The sequence below is a fragment of the Simochromis diagramma genome, unplaced genomic scaffold, assembly GCF_900408965.1.
Source record: "Simochromis diagramma unplaced genomic scaffold, fSimDia1.1 OVJJ01000501.1, whole genome shotgun sequence".
Taxonomy (NCBI): domain Eukaryota; kingdom Metazoa; phylum Chordata; class Actinopteri; order Cichliformes; family Cichlidae; genus Simochromis; species Simochromis diagramma.
The window spans coordinates 3,510,568-3,526,546 of NW_024387320.1; the positions used below are offsets into that span (position 1 = coordinate 3,510,568).

General features: G+C 40.3%; 2 protein-coding genes across 3 annotated transcripts in view; one reads left to right on the forward strand and one right to left on the reverse strand.

Annotated features, from left to right (window-relative positions):
- Nucleotides 1-1,549: 1,549 nt before the first annotated feature.
- ecrg4a (ECRG4 augurin precursor a) lies at nt 1,550-6,633 on the forward strand. Its single transcript, XM_040005492.1, has 4 exons — nt 1,550-1,821; nt 4,952-4,993; nt 5,117-5,286; nt 6,053-6,633. The coding sequence occupies exons 1-4, from the start codon at nt 1,752-1,754 to the stop codon at nt 6,200-6,202; spliced, it is 432 nt and encodes a 143-aa protein (XP_039861426.1). The 5' UTR covers nt 1,550-1,751; the 3' UTR covers nt 6,203-6,633.
- An 84-nt stretch (nt 6,634-6,717) lies between these two features.
- Nucleotides 6,718-15,979, reverse strand: part of uxs1 (UDP-glucuronate decarboxylase 1) — a 35,898-nt gene continuing 26,636 nt past the window's right edge. The window contains exons 10-15 of one of the 2 annotated variants that reach the window (XM_040005490.1): nt 13,374-13,493; nt 12,875-12,918; nt 10,282-10,342; nt 10,120-10,177; nt 8,470-8,573; nt 6,718-7,442 (exon numbers count right to left, since the gene is read on the reverse strand). In XM_040005490.1, coding sequence (XP_039861424.1) covers nt 7,311-7,442; nt 8,470-8,573; nt 10,120-10,177; nt 10,282-10,342; nt 12,875-12,918; nt 13,374-13,493 — 519 coding nt within the window. In that variant the 3' untranslated portion in view covers nt 6,718-7,310. Of the gene's footprint in view, nt 7,443-8,469; nt 8,574-9,186; nt 10,038-10,067; nt 10,178-10,281; nt 10,343-12,874; nt 12,919-13,373; nt 13,494-15,979 lie in introns of those variants that run through there. The other variant, XM_040005491.1, reaches the window with a different exon arrangement.

The following is a 15,979-nucleotide window of genomic DNA, read 5'->3' on the forward strand; positions in this document are numbered from 1 at the left end:
GTACCACTGCTTGAAGAAGGTGTCTTCCAGAAACTGGCAGTAGGACTGGGAGTTGAGCTTGACTCCATCCTCAACCCGAAAAGGCCCCACAAGCTCATCTTTGATGATACCAGCCCAAACCAGTACTCCACCTCCACCTTGCTGGCGTCTGAGTCGGACTGGAGCTCTCTGCCCTTTACCAATCCAGCCACGGGCCCATCCATCTGGCCCATCAAGACTCACTCTCATTTCATCAGTCCATAAAACCTTAGAAAAACCAGTCTTGAGATATTTCTTGGCCCAGTCTTGACGTTTCAGCTTGTGTGTCTTGTTCAGTGGTGGTCGTCTTTCAGCCTTTCTTACCTTGGCCATGTCTCTGAGTATTGCACACCTTGTGCTTTTGGGCACTCCAGTGATGTTGCTGCTCTGAAATATGGCCAAACTGGTGGCAAGTGGCATCTTGGCAGCTGCACGCTTGACTTTTCTCAGTTCATGGGCAGTTATTTTGCGCCTTGGTTTTTCCACACGCTTCTTGCGACCCTGTTGACTATTTTGAATGAAATGCTTGATTGTTCGATGATCACGCTTCAGAAGCTTTGCAATTTTGAGACTGCTGCATCCCTCTGCAAGATACTATTTTTGACTTTTCTGAGCCTGTCAAGTCCTTCTTTTGACCCATTTTGCCAAAGGAAAGGACGTTGCCTAATAATTATGCACACCTGATATAGGGTGTTGATGTCATTAGACCACACCCCTTCTCATTACAGAGATGCACATCACCTAATATGCTTAATTGGTAGTAGGCTTTCGAGCCTATACAGCTTGGAGTAAGACAACATGCATGAAGAGGATGATGTGGACAAAATACTCATTTGCCTAATAATTCTGCACTCCCTGTAGAATTAAATAGAATTCATTAACATGCAAATATGTTTCACATCAAAATGGTTTTATAGAGTAAGATACCGCTTGGCTGAAAGGTGCCAGTATATGTGTAAACTGATTAGATGTAATGTGGCTGTATTGAAAGTCTCCACTTTCAGCTGGTGAATTTAAAATATGGAAGAGGGAAGATAATTCAAGCTGCAGCCACTCAGTCATTTCACCTTCTCTTCACCTGAATGTTGCTTTTTATACATTCTTGAGACTCACAGCATCACTCTGTCCTTCAGGCAGTTGCAAAAGATTTGGAGGTTTACACAAGAGCAAAGAGATTCTCGCTGCTGGTCACAGACTTGTTGCCGAAATAAAACTCAAGCAGCTCTCTCCACTTTCTGGGTTCCTGCTCAGGTATTTTAGTGCATTTTTGGAGGGAAATTGCTGCTAGAAATATGCATTAAAAATGCAGAAAGATTTAAAGCTGCACAGTTTGAATCCCTTTAGAAAGTGTTGCAACATTTCTTGTTAAATAAAAACATATTGGTGCAGCTGAAGTTAACCAACTTCACTTTGCAAAGGCTCAAAATCTGGAATGTTTTTTTTCCACAGAATAAACCCACACGACAAACTGCATTCCCACAAACCCCGCTGCTCACACACTGAGCTGGAGATGGAAAAGTATCTGGTACACACATGAAAATTCACTTAAGGGGGAGAAAAAAACCCTCCCAGGTGCAGTCGTGTTTCTGAAGGCAAGGAGGTGAAACCATTCCACTGCCACGGGCCAGTTTCCACTTGGAAAGTCGGGGTTTCCGCCCATTCTTATGGTTGTGCAAATGCTTTTGCACAGTTGCTGCCTTTAAGGAGATCTGGAAAGAGTGAGTGGGTACAACATGGCATCCCAGCATTTCTATTTGAGGGTAATGGGGTTGGCTGTACTGCTGACATTATTAGCTCTTAGAGGTAAGAAAAATCTCTTGTTTTTCTTTGGCTTCTTCTAAGTTTACATCTTTTACTGACTCGAGTGTTTCCAATACCATTAGGTCTTATTTCTGCAGCTGCTTTTTTTCTTTTTAACTGCACTGGCACTAGTTAAAAAGATGGATTTCTTTACATTTGTTAAGAAAAAAAGGATCATTTTACTATATTCCACAAACTTAAAGTGCAATTGATCCTTTCTGAAATGCATTTTAGAAACCTGCAAAGTCGTCTTTGTTTTCAGTTCATTCTATTTTGTAAGAAGGTTCCACACAGACAGGATTTAAAGTCACTTTAAATGAAAAATCCATCTGAGCAAACTCACATCTGCTTCACATCTGCTTCAATAATCGTCTGTTGAAAAGCCTACAAACACATGCCTCATAAAGAGCTTTTCTTTAAATAAAACAAGAGTGAAACAATCCCTGCATGTTTGAATCTGAAAAGGATCTGTTTTAAAATTAAAGTTTGTTTAAGTATGAAGAATAAGACAAAGTTAACTAATACACAGTGATCTAACAAGATATCCAACACTTAAATGGCCCTAACTATGATATGAAACAGTAATGTGAAGGTAAATAGCTGAGGAAAACACTATTAAAGTCATTCTGAAAAAAAGGGAATGTGCTCCTGCTTCTGCTTATTTATGGTTTTCCTCAAACTTCATGGTCTGAAGCACCAGCCTGCAAATCATGTGGTTTCTACAGCAAACGATGTTTCCGGACATGCATCACGCATAGTTTTAGGACTGATGGGTTTTAGCATCCTGCTGTACAGCCACCATGCCCTGGTATCGCACGATCAGACTTTAAAAACTGATCAAAATATTCAACAGATAGTTTTGCTTACAGAGGCTCATGCAAGCAGCTCTGTGAGGTTGCTAGGTACAGTGCAATGCTAATTTTTTCATGCTAAAATACACTTCATTCACAGATCACACGGTTGCTGCAGATTTGTCAGGTGTGCATCCATGACAGGAATCACCTGTTCCGGCACACCCCAAAGGTGCTCTGTTGGATTAAGGTCTGGTGACTGTGGAGGTCATTTGAGTACAGTGAACTCATTGCCATGTTCAAGAAACCAGTTCGAGATGATTTGTGTGTTACTCCATAGCCATCATAAGATGGTAAACTGTGGTCACACACATGGACATTGTCAGCAAGCCATATTTTAATCAGACCACCCCAGTATCACAGCAGAAATAGAGACTCGTGAGACCAGGAAACATTTTTTCAGTCTTCCACTGTCTAGTCTTGATGAGCCTGTACAAACTGTAGCCTCAGTGTCCTGTTCTTGGCTGACAGGATTTGAAGTATTTGAAGTAAGCTTTTACTGCTGTACACCATCTGCTTCAAGGTTCAACAGCATTCAGAGACGCTCTCAGTCATGCCTTTGTTGTAATTGGTTATTTTAGTTACCATTATATTCCTACCAAGTTGAAGCAGTTTGCCCATTCCTCTCTGAGAATGAATCACAGTTTATCATGTTAGCATGATAACATCTGCAAGGCAAAAAGGTTAAACCAAGGATGAAGTTGCTGTCAGGACTCTTGTAGGTACTCAAACAACCAAAGTTGGATTTTGATCATTTGATTAGTTGCTGGAACTACAGAGTAGGTCGGTAAATGAGCCAGTAGGATAAATCATCTAGGGACCTTGAACGTCAGCAGATTGATGCACTATTAAAGATGTCAGGAAGTGGACACATTTCTAATGATGATGGTTAGAGAAAATAATAATTACACCACTGCAGAGCTGTGGAAATAATGACTAATAATGACTAATAGTACATTATGAAGGCCAAGCTGCTGCAGTACTGAGAACATTCTGAATAAATCTACTTCTCTCCAACTTTATCTCGAATTATGCCACTGAAATGCCTGTACGGCTGTATTTCTGTGCATCTTCCGGTGTTGAGCTCAGTTTTCTGTTTAAATGTTCCGAAACAAACAAAAGACTAAGTTACAGAAACATCACCCAAATGCACGGGGCTCAATAAAGTGCAGTAAAATCGTCATCTGACTAGATTGGTTTGGTGAACTCTTGGACACGAGTGCTCCAAACATTGGGTCAACAGTGTGCCAGAAGAGATCTAGGAAGTGACCGCAGCACATTTATTTACATGCAAATTTGCCAGAAGCTGCTTTCTTTGGATGCGAGTTGGCAACTTGCTGGCTGAGTAAGCACAAGTGAAGGGTGTAAAACTACTGATGCCAACCAGAAAAACTGCTGCACTGCAAACAACATAAAGAAATGCGGACAGATGCTCACCAGCCACTTTGTCAGGCACGCATGTTCAACTGCTTGCTAACTCAAATATCTAATCAGCCAATCACATTGCAGCAACTCAGTATATTTAGACAAGTAGACGCGGTCAAGACGATCTGCTGAAGTTCAAACTGTGCATCACGATGAGGAAGAAAGTGATGTGAGTGACTTTGAAGTGCAGAGCAGTTGTTAGTGACTGATAGTCTGGTCTAAGTGTTACTGCTGATCGGCGTCTGTACGATTTACAGAGAATGAACAAAGAAAAGATACATTATCTAGTTACCAGCAGTTCTCTGCATGAAAATGTCTCGTTGAGGTCAGCAGCCAGAGAATGGCCAGACTGCTTCAAGCTGATAGGAAAGCAACAGCAACAAGTAACCACTTGAAATAACCATGCTCTTCTGTATGTTTGAGTTTACTGCACTCAAATGGTCTCTACACTCACCAGATCTCAATTTAATAGAGAATCTTTGGGATGTGGTGGAGCGGGATCATGGCTATGTAGCTGGCAAATTTGCAGCAACTGTGTCATTCAGTCATGTCAAAAAATTAGGAATGTTTTTGAATCTGTGTCATTAAGAATGAAGGCTGTTATGAAGGCAAAGTTTGGTGTAGCTAACAAATCATCCAGTGAGTGTGAATAAATGAATAGTATTTATAATTTTGTGAAGATGGCATCAGAAAGAAACAGACACCTTAAGCTGACTGGTTAAAATGTGTGGCTGTTTTAAAGATTAATTCTATCTGAGTTAGTTGTTTTTATTATTTATCACCAGTCTAACATACCTGCCACGAAGAAAAGCATTTGTACTGCAGCTCATTATGTCTCTGTTGACTCTCCTTTACAGTATCCAGCGATGGCCACTTACACAAGATCTTGAAGCGAGATGGTAACATCCTTAAACACATACCTAACATTATCTTTGTGCGGCTGATAGAAAACTCAACAACATTAAGTATTTTTCAAAATACCACGCCTTTCTCCCCCCACCCCCTGTTGTGCCTCCATCCAGTGGCAGGCACTGGTACTGCAGCATCACGGTCCTCAGTTGCAGTTCCTTCTTCCAAAGCCAAAGAGTTCCTGGCAAAACTGAGCAGAACCAAGAGGAACCTTTGGGATCGCAGCAGACCGGACGTACAGCAGTGGATCATGCAGTTTATGTACATGGGATATGATGAGCAGGTGAGTTATGTTTCTTCTGAGAGAGGTCAACTTTAAGACTTACTTTATGTTATAGTAAAATACCATTACAACTATTCAGTAATGTTGGATTAGGTGAGTAAAACCAAGAGGAACACTCAAAAATAACTGTATGAGAGCAACACAAACACAGAGAGTACAAAAAGTTGAGACCTTTCATTCATCTCATTTGTTTTTAAGACAAACATTTTAGGTTAAACACTGGTCTGATGGCTGAACGATGCTTGAAACATTCCTCAAAAGGCCAAATCATGAACAGATAAGTACAGGTGCAGGGCTGAACACGCGACAACATGAATTTCCTCTCTCTCACGCACAAACAGAAACCCACTTACAGCGCCAGATTCAGCTTTCTTCCAGGTCAGCGGCTCTCGTGTAGAACTCACCGGGGACCCTAAGGAGCGAAGGGAACGCAGAACAAGGGCAGAAAAAGGAGAGCCGAGTGCACAAAGTAGCTCCCCGCTGCCATTTCTGACAGCATGTGTTTCACCCCGCTACAGCAGTATTTCTCCAACAGCGCCATGTTGACACCTTGTGCTAATGCCATTTGCTGTTGCTTCCTTTAAAAGGCCAAAGCTGTCATAGCATCGGCCTTTTCAGCGTTTGCCTTTCATGCAGGTCTATTTGCCACAGCTATGCCTGCTGACAGTCTTGGTGGTCATCTTATCAGCACCCTGTGCGTCTGCTGGCTTCAGACTTCTATTGAGTTTATTAACAAGTGACATCCGTGGTGTTTTTGTCTCACCAGAGGCTGGAGGCCGACATGGCGTACTGGAGGGACCACGCGCGTGCCAACGACCCCGGCCGTCAGCACCACTATGATGAAAATGCTCCCATTGCCCCGCGAGATCCTTCTTCTTACAGACACGGCGCTAATGTTAACTACGACTACTATTAACCACAGACACGCACACACCTGGGTGCATATCAGTCCCATCAGAGTGTGGTACATTAAGCAGCATTCATTCCCAGGAGACATACCCTTACTCCAACTTTAAATTAGGTGTACTAAAAGGAATCATTTGCATTATGAGCAGATTTATGCACTCACTGCATTGAGAATACAAGCACCAAAGGTTTTGGATCTTTTCAGTTCTATCTCTTTAGTCTCACACCTGTTCAAGTACTTCACAGGTATTCTGTCTTTTGTGTAGTGTAGCTCCTTGAAAATCATCCTTTGATCCCCTTCTTTATATATTTCTCATGATAATTTTCTCTCTTTCTACGTACTAATTGTAAAATAATTTTTATTCATAGACATCCACCTGCCTGGCAACTACAGCTGGTTTCCTCTCTGCCTTTAGCTGTAAATAAAGACGTAGCTCTGTACTTCTTTGGCTCTGCCATGTTTTTTTTCTTAAATCCGACTCAACAGTACGTGAGTGTCTTTAACCATCAACATCAAACGCAAAGTATTGGAAATATTTTATTAAAATAGCATCTTCACCCGAAATAATTAATCAACAAACACGGAAGATGTTGTGAAAAGCAAATCTGTAACAGTCTTTCTAGAAGGTTTATCCCAGCCTGCGGTGCGCTGCATGGACAGCCAACAGGGTGCCGGCACGCCACTGATCGAAGGACAAAACATCCAGTGAAAAAAAACCAAATTCAGATAGCTTGTTTCTACAGACAAAACACAAAGTAAACACAAAGCACAGATGCACAGTGCAAGCTGTTTGCAGAATTCTCATGTCGGCGATTTAAATAGCAAAAGCATAAATTCACAAAAGAAAGTAGATTGAGGCAAGTTTCTTGCCTTCAGTTTGTTGCCTCTGATTCTGGCTCGTCTGTCACACAAGCTGCAGTAAGGCGGCCTTACTGACACTAAAATCGTAGGTCCAGTGCAGGCCAACAGTCTGTAAAATACGTTTTAAGAGTAGGATGTCTCTGCTTGTCAAAAAAAAAAGACTCCATTTCCCAGAGTGCAGCAATCAGCAGTGTATTTCACAGAGCTGCACTTTAAGGAGTCTTAACATCTTTGTGTTGAGGTGGAACAGTAAGGCTCAGTTGTGTCTGGGTCTTCCTTTCTTCATGCGGGCAGCTTTAGGTTTGGGGATGTACTGGTTGTTAGCCTGGTGCTCCAGCTCTCTGCTGAAGTACTGAATTGTTTTGTTTAAGCCTTCCTCCAGGGGCACCTGTCAACACAAGACAACACATCAAACGCTGACATACTACCAGGAGGAACAGGAGGTGTTCGACACCTCGGAGTCGAATACCTTCCCTTAACCGATCATTTAGCATCTCACATCACTGACAGTCCGGCTAATACAGCCCCCTGTCATATATATTCACAGCCTGCACTTCTCTTTCCGAGTTAAGGTGTTGAATTCATAGGAATAATTGTAAATATTATGAAGTCACGGTGTGACTGGCCTTTGATGTTTTGGATAAATTCATTTATTTTTCCCTCAGGAGGTTAAAGAGGTAACAGTGAGATTGATACTGGATGATATTGAATGCAGCTATCATCTATAAGCTCTTTTTTTCCTGTTTCAAACTGTGCTGCCTAACTTTAATATTCCCTCCCTTCACCCCCAACCGGTTGCGACAGATGGCCACCTCTCCCTGAGCCCAATTCTGCTGGAGGTTTCTTCCCGTTAAAGAGTTTTTCCTTCCCATGGTTACCTAGGTATGTGCTCATAGGGGGGTTTTCTCTGATTTTTTTATGTATTATTGTGGGTCTTTACCTCACAATATCAAACACCTGGAGGTAGCTGTTGTTGTGTTTTTGCGATATATAAATAAAACTGAATTGAACTGAACATGCTAACTGAGACCTGTTAACTCTAGAGTCTGAAATGTGCCAAACTGATGGGAGGAATAGCTGCTTGGCTAAGCTCATCACTGATTTTTTCCCCCGTGGCATAACTCCCCAAACTTCTGCTTTTATAAAGATTAGCAGCATCCAGCTGGTATTTACCCTGCTAATTCCTATCGACGCAGTACTTTGTTTTCACAGGACTGCAAAGAGTTTCTTTTACACTTAATCGCAAGTCTATGTATAACAGTCTCATGTGTAAATAAACTTTAAATTACGTAACATTTTTAACACTCAGCTCAGTCACTATTAAAAACTTCAGGACATCAAGTATACTGATGGTGGAAGACAGCATGTGTGCACTACAAATATCTCAGAATAATCTCGGCGTGCGTCACACGTACCACCGGTTCCCAGCCAAGCATCATCTTGGCTTTGCGGATGTCAGGTCTTCTCCTCTGTGGGTCGTCCTGGGCCTCAGGAAGAAACTGGATCTGGCTTCGGCTCACTGCGTGTGTGTACATGATAGTGTTTTAAAGGACAGCAGGGAGGAGGATGTTATTATTCTTCACAGAGCCAACTGAAGGGACTGTTTTACTTTTAGGGAACTACATTCAGTGCCAGGTTTGGCCCTGGCTGTTTACTATGAAAGTAAGTCAGGGACTGCAATATGATGTCACACTATAGTGACTGGTAATGTAAGACACTATACCAGTAAAACATACCAACCAAACAAACAAACATGCATCTCTTTGCAGAGACCACAAAGACAAAAAAAAAGAAATTCCACCTTAAATAACCCTTGACACCCCCGAGGTTACGCCTGGTTTTGATAGTGCTGGACCAATCACAACTATTCATTCAATACAGAGTGTGTTTCACATGATGACAAACATTTCACACTGTGGTCTGTTTTTCCATCACTCAGAGATTTGGTGGCTGCAACTGAGTTTACACTTTTCCAATATCATCAAAAAACTAAAATGAAACCTCTAGACTTATTTGTTTACCACTGCAAAACAATGAAACATCTCCTTCTTGGTGTTTCTGCAGTGCAGGACTTAGATTTAAATTTAAAGTGTGTACTTAAGGAGTCATCCCTCCTCCTATGTGAGAACTCGATAACACAAACGTCTTTTTCACTCTGCTGGGCACCACAATTTACAAAATTAAATTTAAAATCCATAAACAGTTTACTGAGGCAATAAAGCAGACATCAACACTCCTTTTCACATTTTTTTAATATATCTATTTTCAACATATAGATAGATTTTTTTTTTTGGTGCCAACAAAGGAAATGCCCCCTGTTGGCCACAGGAAAGAGTGCAGGTTTAGGGCACTTCCACCTCACTATTCAGACCCCAAAGGTTCATCTTTTATCATACACCCTGTGGGCATAAGATGCTGCCAGACTTCCCAAGACACACTTTTAAACAAACCTTCCTTGCACGTATACACACGTTTAAAAAAAAGAAAAGAAACCAGCAGGTATAACTCTCATGACTTCTCGTTGTCTTAGAACTGCTCTGCAGACTGGAGCCTCTACTACCACAAATAAGTAACACTGAATGTTTCTCCCACTGAAAAACGCTACGTCCAGATGAACAGAATCAACTTTTGGAGAAGTAACACTGATCAACACATGATATACACAACACTGTATCGTCACTTCTTTTGGTTATTTTGTCACATGAGGTCACTTTTTGCAGCCCATTTAAAGCTTGTGAACCTTCACCTGTCACCAATCCACTGGAATACACCTTACATCCATCAACTTATCACATTCTTGGATTCTGGTTATGACCGAGCAATCTTTCATGGTTCTCTGCCTCAGGCATGTTTTCATTAGCATACTTCATGCTGAGGCCCGCTGACATCCCCATTGCAGCTGACGCTATTTTGGTTGCATCTATGGTTAGCTGTGATTTGCTCCAAACAAGAAAGTGATCCTGCTTTTAAATGTCCTGCCGACTTCCTCCCTGTGAGGGCGACCTTATACCACCAGGATAAAAAGATGACGAGGCATGAGCTGGTACAGGCCGCACAAGACTTACCAACAAGACTTTTAATGAGGCGAGCAAACTCCAGTATAGTGTGCTCTTCTGGGTTTCCCTGAAAAACAAATTAATCCATTACATCAGAGTCAGCAAGTGTCAGACACACAGAATCAATTTGCCTTTCAATTTATGAAACGCAGCCACATATTATGAACTCACCAGATTGACTGGACTGCTGATGTTGCTGTTCATCAGCAAGACAAGGCCATTCACCAGATCACTGGAAAACACAGACAGGAGCACGCTCTATTTTTAATATGAAGGACACTTCATGAACATGCACAGATTTCTTTAATCAGAACACCGTGTATACTCCACGTGGTATCTATGCAAGTGTATCAGCATACCCTGACTGACACTTGTTTTACTCTCACTCTCTCCCTCCCTAACACACACACACACACACACACACACACACACACACACACACACACACACTTAATTAACATAATTAGACCTCAACACTGGCAGGCAAGTGCACACTGAGATAAGACTGTCCAACTCTGGAAAAGTTAATTTAGAATTTAGCAGGTTAACAATCTGATATCAAAAACAAACACAGCTGGCAGAAACTTGATGTGAACTTCTTCACACCAATGAATCTTTTAGTGCTGCTCCCCAAATTGTTCATTATTTATTACATTATTTATAAATAATTCTGCAAATTTTCTTTATAACTTCAACCATATTTATTACGGCTTTTCACCCAATGTTTCTTCCTTTGAAAAATCTAAAGTTCATTGAGTTCATTCCTTTTATCTCATCATATTACTTTATTGACACAGTTACCGTTTACATAAACACTTTATGGTACATTTGCTGTTAATTTCCAAGGATTTACTTTCACTTAGAAATCCAACTATTTGTTTTTCTTTTGATCACTCACAAAGAAACTTCAATGCAAAATTGAATGCATGAATGAATGCTGTTCGTAAATTCTGTAAAAACTTTTAATAAAACATTTTAGAACTGAAATCATGAAATTCTCCAGTGCGCATCTTTAATTGCTTGGTGTGAAAGTTTAGATCTGATTAGCTGTAGGTGTTAGTTATGAAATACATTTTTTTCTGGAGGTTCAACTTCAAGAAAAGCTACCCAAAGACTGTTTACACAACACGAAAGTCATACAGGGCATCAGGTAAATGCTACGATCAGATACGAGAGCTTCAAATGCTCTGTGCCTCTGATCCCTGTTGCTCAGTCTGACGAAATGAAACCAGTAAATACTCTTTGAACTTACACCAGTGCTTCTTTACTTTATATTAAAATCTACAAAAGTGTAAAACTCTACCCACAAACATATCTTTCATACAGTTTAATGCCACCATGAACAAAAGCCTCACTCTGGTTTACATTGGCATATGTGTGTGTACAGAGACTGCTTAATATTTCATATTAAAAGTTATTTGTCATTATTAGTATTTTTTTGTTATAGTATTTGAAACAGGTGACACACAATACTGTGCACAAGTCTTGAGCCACACCTCATTTCATTTATAAAGAAATGTTCAGTAAAGAATAACCAAATATAAATGGAAATAGAGTAGATAAGGTAAAAAAACAAAAACAAAACAGGGTTTTTACATTACTAACAAGTCATAATATTTGGTATTAACTAATTAATTTAACATAGTCTAAACTCTCTTTGACGGCTTTCTTTAATTTCTTTATGTAGTCTTCAGGAATAGTTCTCCAGGCAGCTTCAAGGACATTCAAAGCTCTTCTTTGAATGTTGGCTGCCTTTTGCTCTGTTCTCCGCTTCAATAATGTTGAGGTTGGATCTTTGGGGAGGCTAATCCATGACTGACAGCCTTGGGCTACGTCCACACTAGCCTGGAGAGATTTGAAAACGGGGTTTTCGTCTGAAAATGCTTTTACTGCATTATCAGTGTGTTTCGAGTCATTGTCATGCTGAAAAATGAAGGTGTTGCCAATCAACAGCTTTTCAGGTGGTGTGAATGGTGTCTCAAAATCTGACTGTACTTCTCAGACTTCAAACACCACTGGCTGAAACGAGTCTCCACTGTGTTTTACAGATGGCTGTACACACTCACTGTTGACCTCTTCCAAACATACACAAGATTTACAGTGGCAACGCTCGTGTGTCAGACCTCTGCTAGACTTTTTCTGGTCTCTTAAAAACTTGACTTTCAGATACTGTTCGCCTGTTGTAGATAGTTTACTTTAGGCCTGCCACTTGACATATTTCGACAAGCAGTGTATTTGTAATATATTTGAGGAAACTGAATAAGCTTTCAGCTAAAAGCTCTTGTAAAAATACTATTTTATGAATGTCAAACTATGTTATCTTTATTATTATTTTTCGTAGACTCAACTAAAGAAATGCAAATTATGTGACCATAACAAAGTGCTTCAATATGCAATTTAAAATTATTTTTCTGCCAAGACACAGGATCATCCTTTGAATCAGGTGCCTTGTTATACATGATTGATTCATAGGTCAGTGCTGAGCGTCTTACTAAATAAAGCTGAAAATACAAGAACTGGACTGAAAACGAGTGAAAAAGCAACAAATGTCGAAAGAAAAAACTTTGTATGATCTTCAGAAAGCCTTGAGAACTATTGCTCAAGATTACTTCAAAAAAATGGAAAGTTTGGCTCCTTGGAAGCAAAATAAAAATAAAACGGGGTGTGGCTTAAGAGTTGTTTAAGATAATGAGACAATGGAGATCGACGAGAAAAATTGTGCATTTCAGGGATGAATACAATGGGTTTAATTTAGTAAACTTACCTTACGTACTGAAAGGCTCTTGTCTGGGAGCCGGTACCGTAAACCTAGAAGAAGAAATAAAATAAACAGGCTATCCTTGAGGGATGAGCAAGCTGACATTGTAAAATGTCAAAGTCAAGGCCAAGGCTAGCATGTGTTACCCTGTGTAAATACCCTCAGAAGCAGATTCCCCTTTGGACCTCTGGATGCATGTTATTCCCCTGCTCCCATTCCTTACATTTCTCTCTACTGCATCCATATTTGGTTTCAATGTAATGCTTTTAAACCACTTTTACGATGTCAAAGAAATTATGTTAAACAGGTCAGGATCTAGATTTGAAATAATAAAACCCCATCCTTTAATTTTCAGTTAAAGAAAATTATATGTAATATGAATATTAAACCATCTTCCATGTGGGACTAATCCAATGTGCTTTAAAATGATCCCGATGTGCCTCGATACTTGCAGCACATACAAATGAGGTGAAAGCTGAGCAAGTAAAAAACTTAAAATGCATACAGTGAGAGGTTCTCCTTGAAGAGCCTGAAGGATGAAGTTACTGACAACACGTCCGTCGTTCATGTGCATACGGGAGCCGAACGTGTTGAAGATTCTTGCCACTCTCACCTCTACACCCTCCTGTAAGCAAAGGAGAACCGAGAACTTGTTAACTCTGAGGTGTCTGAATACTTTTTAAGGATCTCAATACTCAATCCTTGAGCCTCCTGTGGTTTTTAAAAATATACATTTTTATACACAACACTGGCTCTACACTGTCTGGCTGGGCTCACTTAAAAAAACTAGAAACTCAGCATCGACACATACAAATAAGATGTACACACAAATAAATTAGTTCCTTTCCAACATGGCAGGTAATAAGGGAAGGACAAGGTCAGTCGATTAGCCTTTGTTAACTGCAACAACTCAGCTGACGCCAACAGAGTCGGAAGCCATAAATGTGTTATGGGTGGGGGGGGGGGGAGGGGGATCACAATCACATATTAAGAATCTCTCCAGCTGTTAGACTAACACAGCTGTGTTCTTGTTTTAATAACTTTCTTTAGATTTACTGTTTTTAAGCATCAGCAGCCCGCTTCCATAATCAGCATTTGAATGTCTGACAAACACTTTATTTAGACATGGACAATCAGATATAATGAACCTCTCATAGATAAATGCTAACTTTTATCTGTAGTCAATGAATGGAGAAAAAGCTTTGAACTAGGAAACTGCTTCAATTATATTTAGCGCCCAGCAAAAGAGCCAAATATAAAAAAGTAATTTAGTTTAACCAGACATTTTTCTTTGTTCTGTTTTTGGGGAAACCATCTCCCACTTTATTGAGGTTGACTCTTTGACCTGATAACAATTAAAGGATAACTTCCTCCTGATCAACTCCATGGACCCTACAGAGCTTTAAGTCATCTTCACAGCATCATGACTCATTTTGCATATGTTGTTGATTATCTAGAAAGAATTTCCTGCATTGCTCATTAAACATGTTTTCTACTCAAGCAGTAACTGAGAATTTGGAGGAAATTAAACCAACTCCTTTAGCCAGAACTTTTTCCAGGATACTGTCCCGACGCATACATAATCACCTCCACTTGTCAAAAATCAGTAAATAATCGAGGCCAAGTAGAGGATAGATACTCTGCTTGATCCCAGAGTGAGAAAGTTCTTCCTCATATTAAATCCACGGACCTTCTTAAGTCACTCTCATGCACCACCACAAACTACTTCAGATGCTACGTGGAATCGTCTTTGGTCGTGTAATATGAATAAAAACATGAAAATTATGGAAATTGCTCTCTTGAAAATGTGGAACATGAAATTCAACAGGCACATCCTGCAAATATATTCAGTGTGGTGAGGATCAAGGACACAATGAGGACAACATGATGAAGAGGTCTCGAAAGGGCTGTGCGTGTGTGCTCATGTAACCCCGTCCCGTAAATAATGACAAACTTCTACACACTCAGCAGGGTTACTTTTCCTCCACTACTCTCAGTCCATGCACCTCACCGAAGATGTTGGTGAAAACAGTCTAAGAGGAAATTAGTACACTTACAACAATAGACAATAAATAAGAACCATGAACAGAGTTGACAGGACTCTCAGGAATATGCCATTTTTAAGAAACGGTAGCCCTGGATATCTGTGATTCTTTGTTCTGATCATGAGCCAGACCGACTAAATTTAAATTACTTGCAGCTACATTACCTGTGGGATACCTTTAGGAACACCACCCATAATATAACTTCTTGGATAAAAAGAAGAAAAAAATAAATATGAATAAATAAATATGACTCAAAGCACAGGATGCCATTCTAAAAACTTAAAAATTAGAGATTTATAAATATGTACCAATACGTGCCGAATTGCAGATGAAACACTGAATACTTGGCCCGTATGATAAATCATTAGTGCCAGGATGAGGCTGTTCCAGCATTAAACAGAGTGAAAAATGACTCCAGTGTACAGACAAAGAAGACTGACAAGTTCAGACAAAATACCTGGAACTCTGACGTTAACAAAGCTGCAAATTAGCACTAAGCTAATGCGGTCTTAGACACACTGTGACTGCATAACTGCAAATATAGAAAGATCACTTAACCAGTGAACACAAAAGTCTTAATGTAAGCATTGGTATGCATGTAAGCTACAACTATATACTAGGGGTGCAACGATATTCGTATCGATATTGAACCGTTCGATACAGTGCTTTCGGTTCGGTACGCATATGTATCGAACAATACAACATTTGTAATTTATTTTATCAACTTTCCTTCTGACGATGCTGTCTGTGTTGAGCGCTCAGTGAATCTGCGTTCGACTACTCCGCCTAGGCTGCACTGTCGAGCGCAGATCCACTGAGCGCTCAACACAGACAGCATCGTCAGAAGGAAGAGCGCAGGGCAAGCTAGCAAGACAGAAGTTAAGCTCTCCTTGCAACATTCAGATCTGGCGTTTGGAATTATTTTGGTTTTCATGTGACGTATGACCCTGAAGGTAAGCGAGTCATGGACTAAAGTAAAACAGTATGTTGGATGTGCCATGCAATGCTCAATTACATGGGTGGGAACTAGTGTGTTAGCGCAGTTAGCTCGTTAACGTGTTGGCCG

Coding starts and splice junctions, on each gene's coding strand:
- ecrg4a (XM_040005492.1), top strand. CDS start 1,752: ATGGCATCCCAGCATTTCTATTTGAGGGTAATGGGGTTGGCTGTACTG. Junction 1,822..4,951: donor GACATTATTAGCTCTTAGAG/GTAAGAAAAATC, acceptor TCTCCTTTACAG/TATCCAGCGATGGCCACTTA. Junction 4,994..5,116: donor CAAGATCTTGAAGCGAGATG/GTAACATCCTTA, acceptor GCCTCCATCCAG/TGGCAGGCACTGGTACTGCA.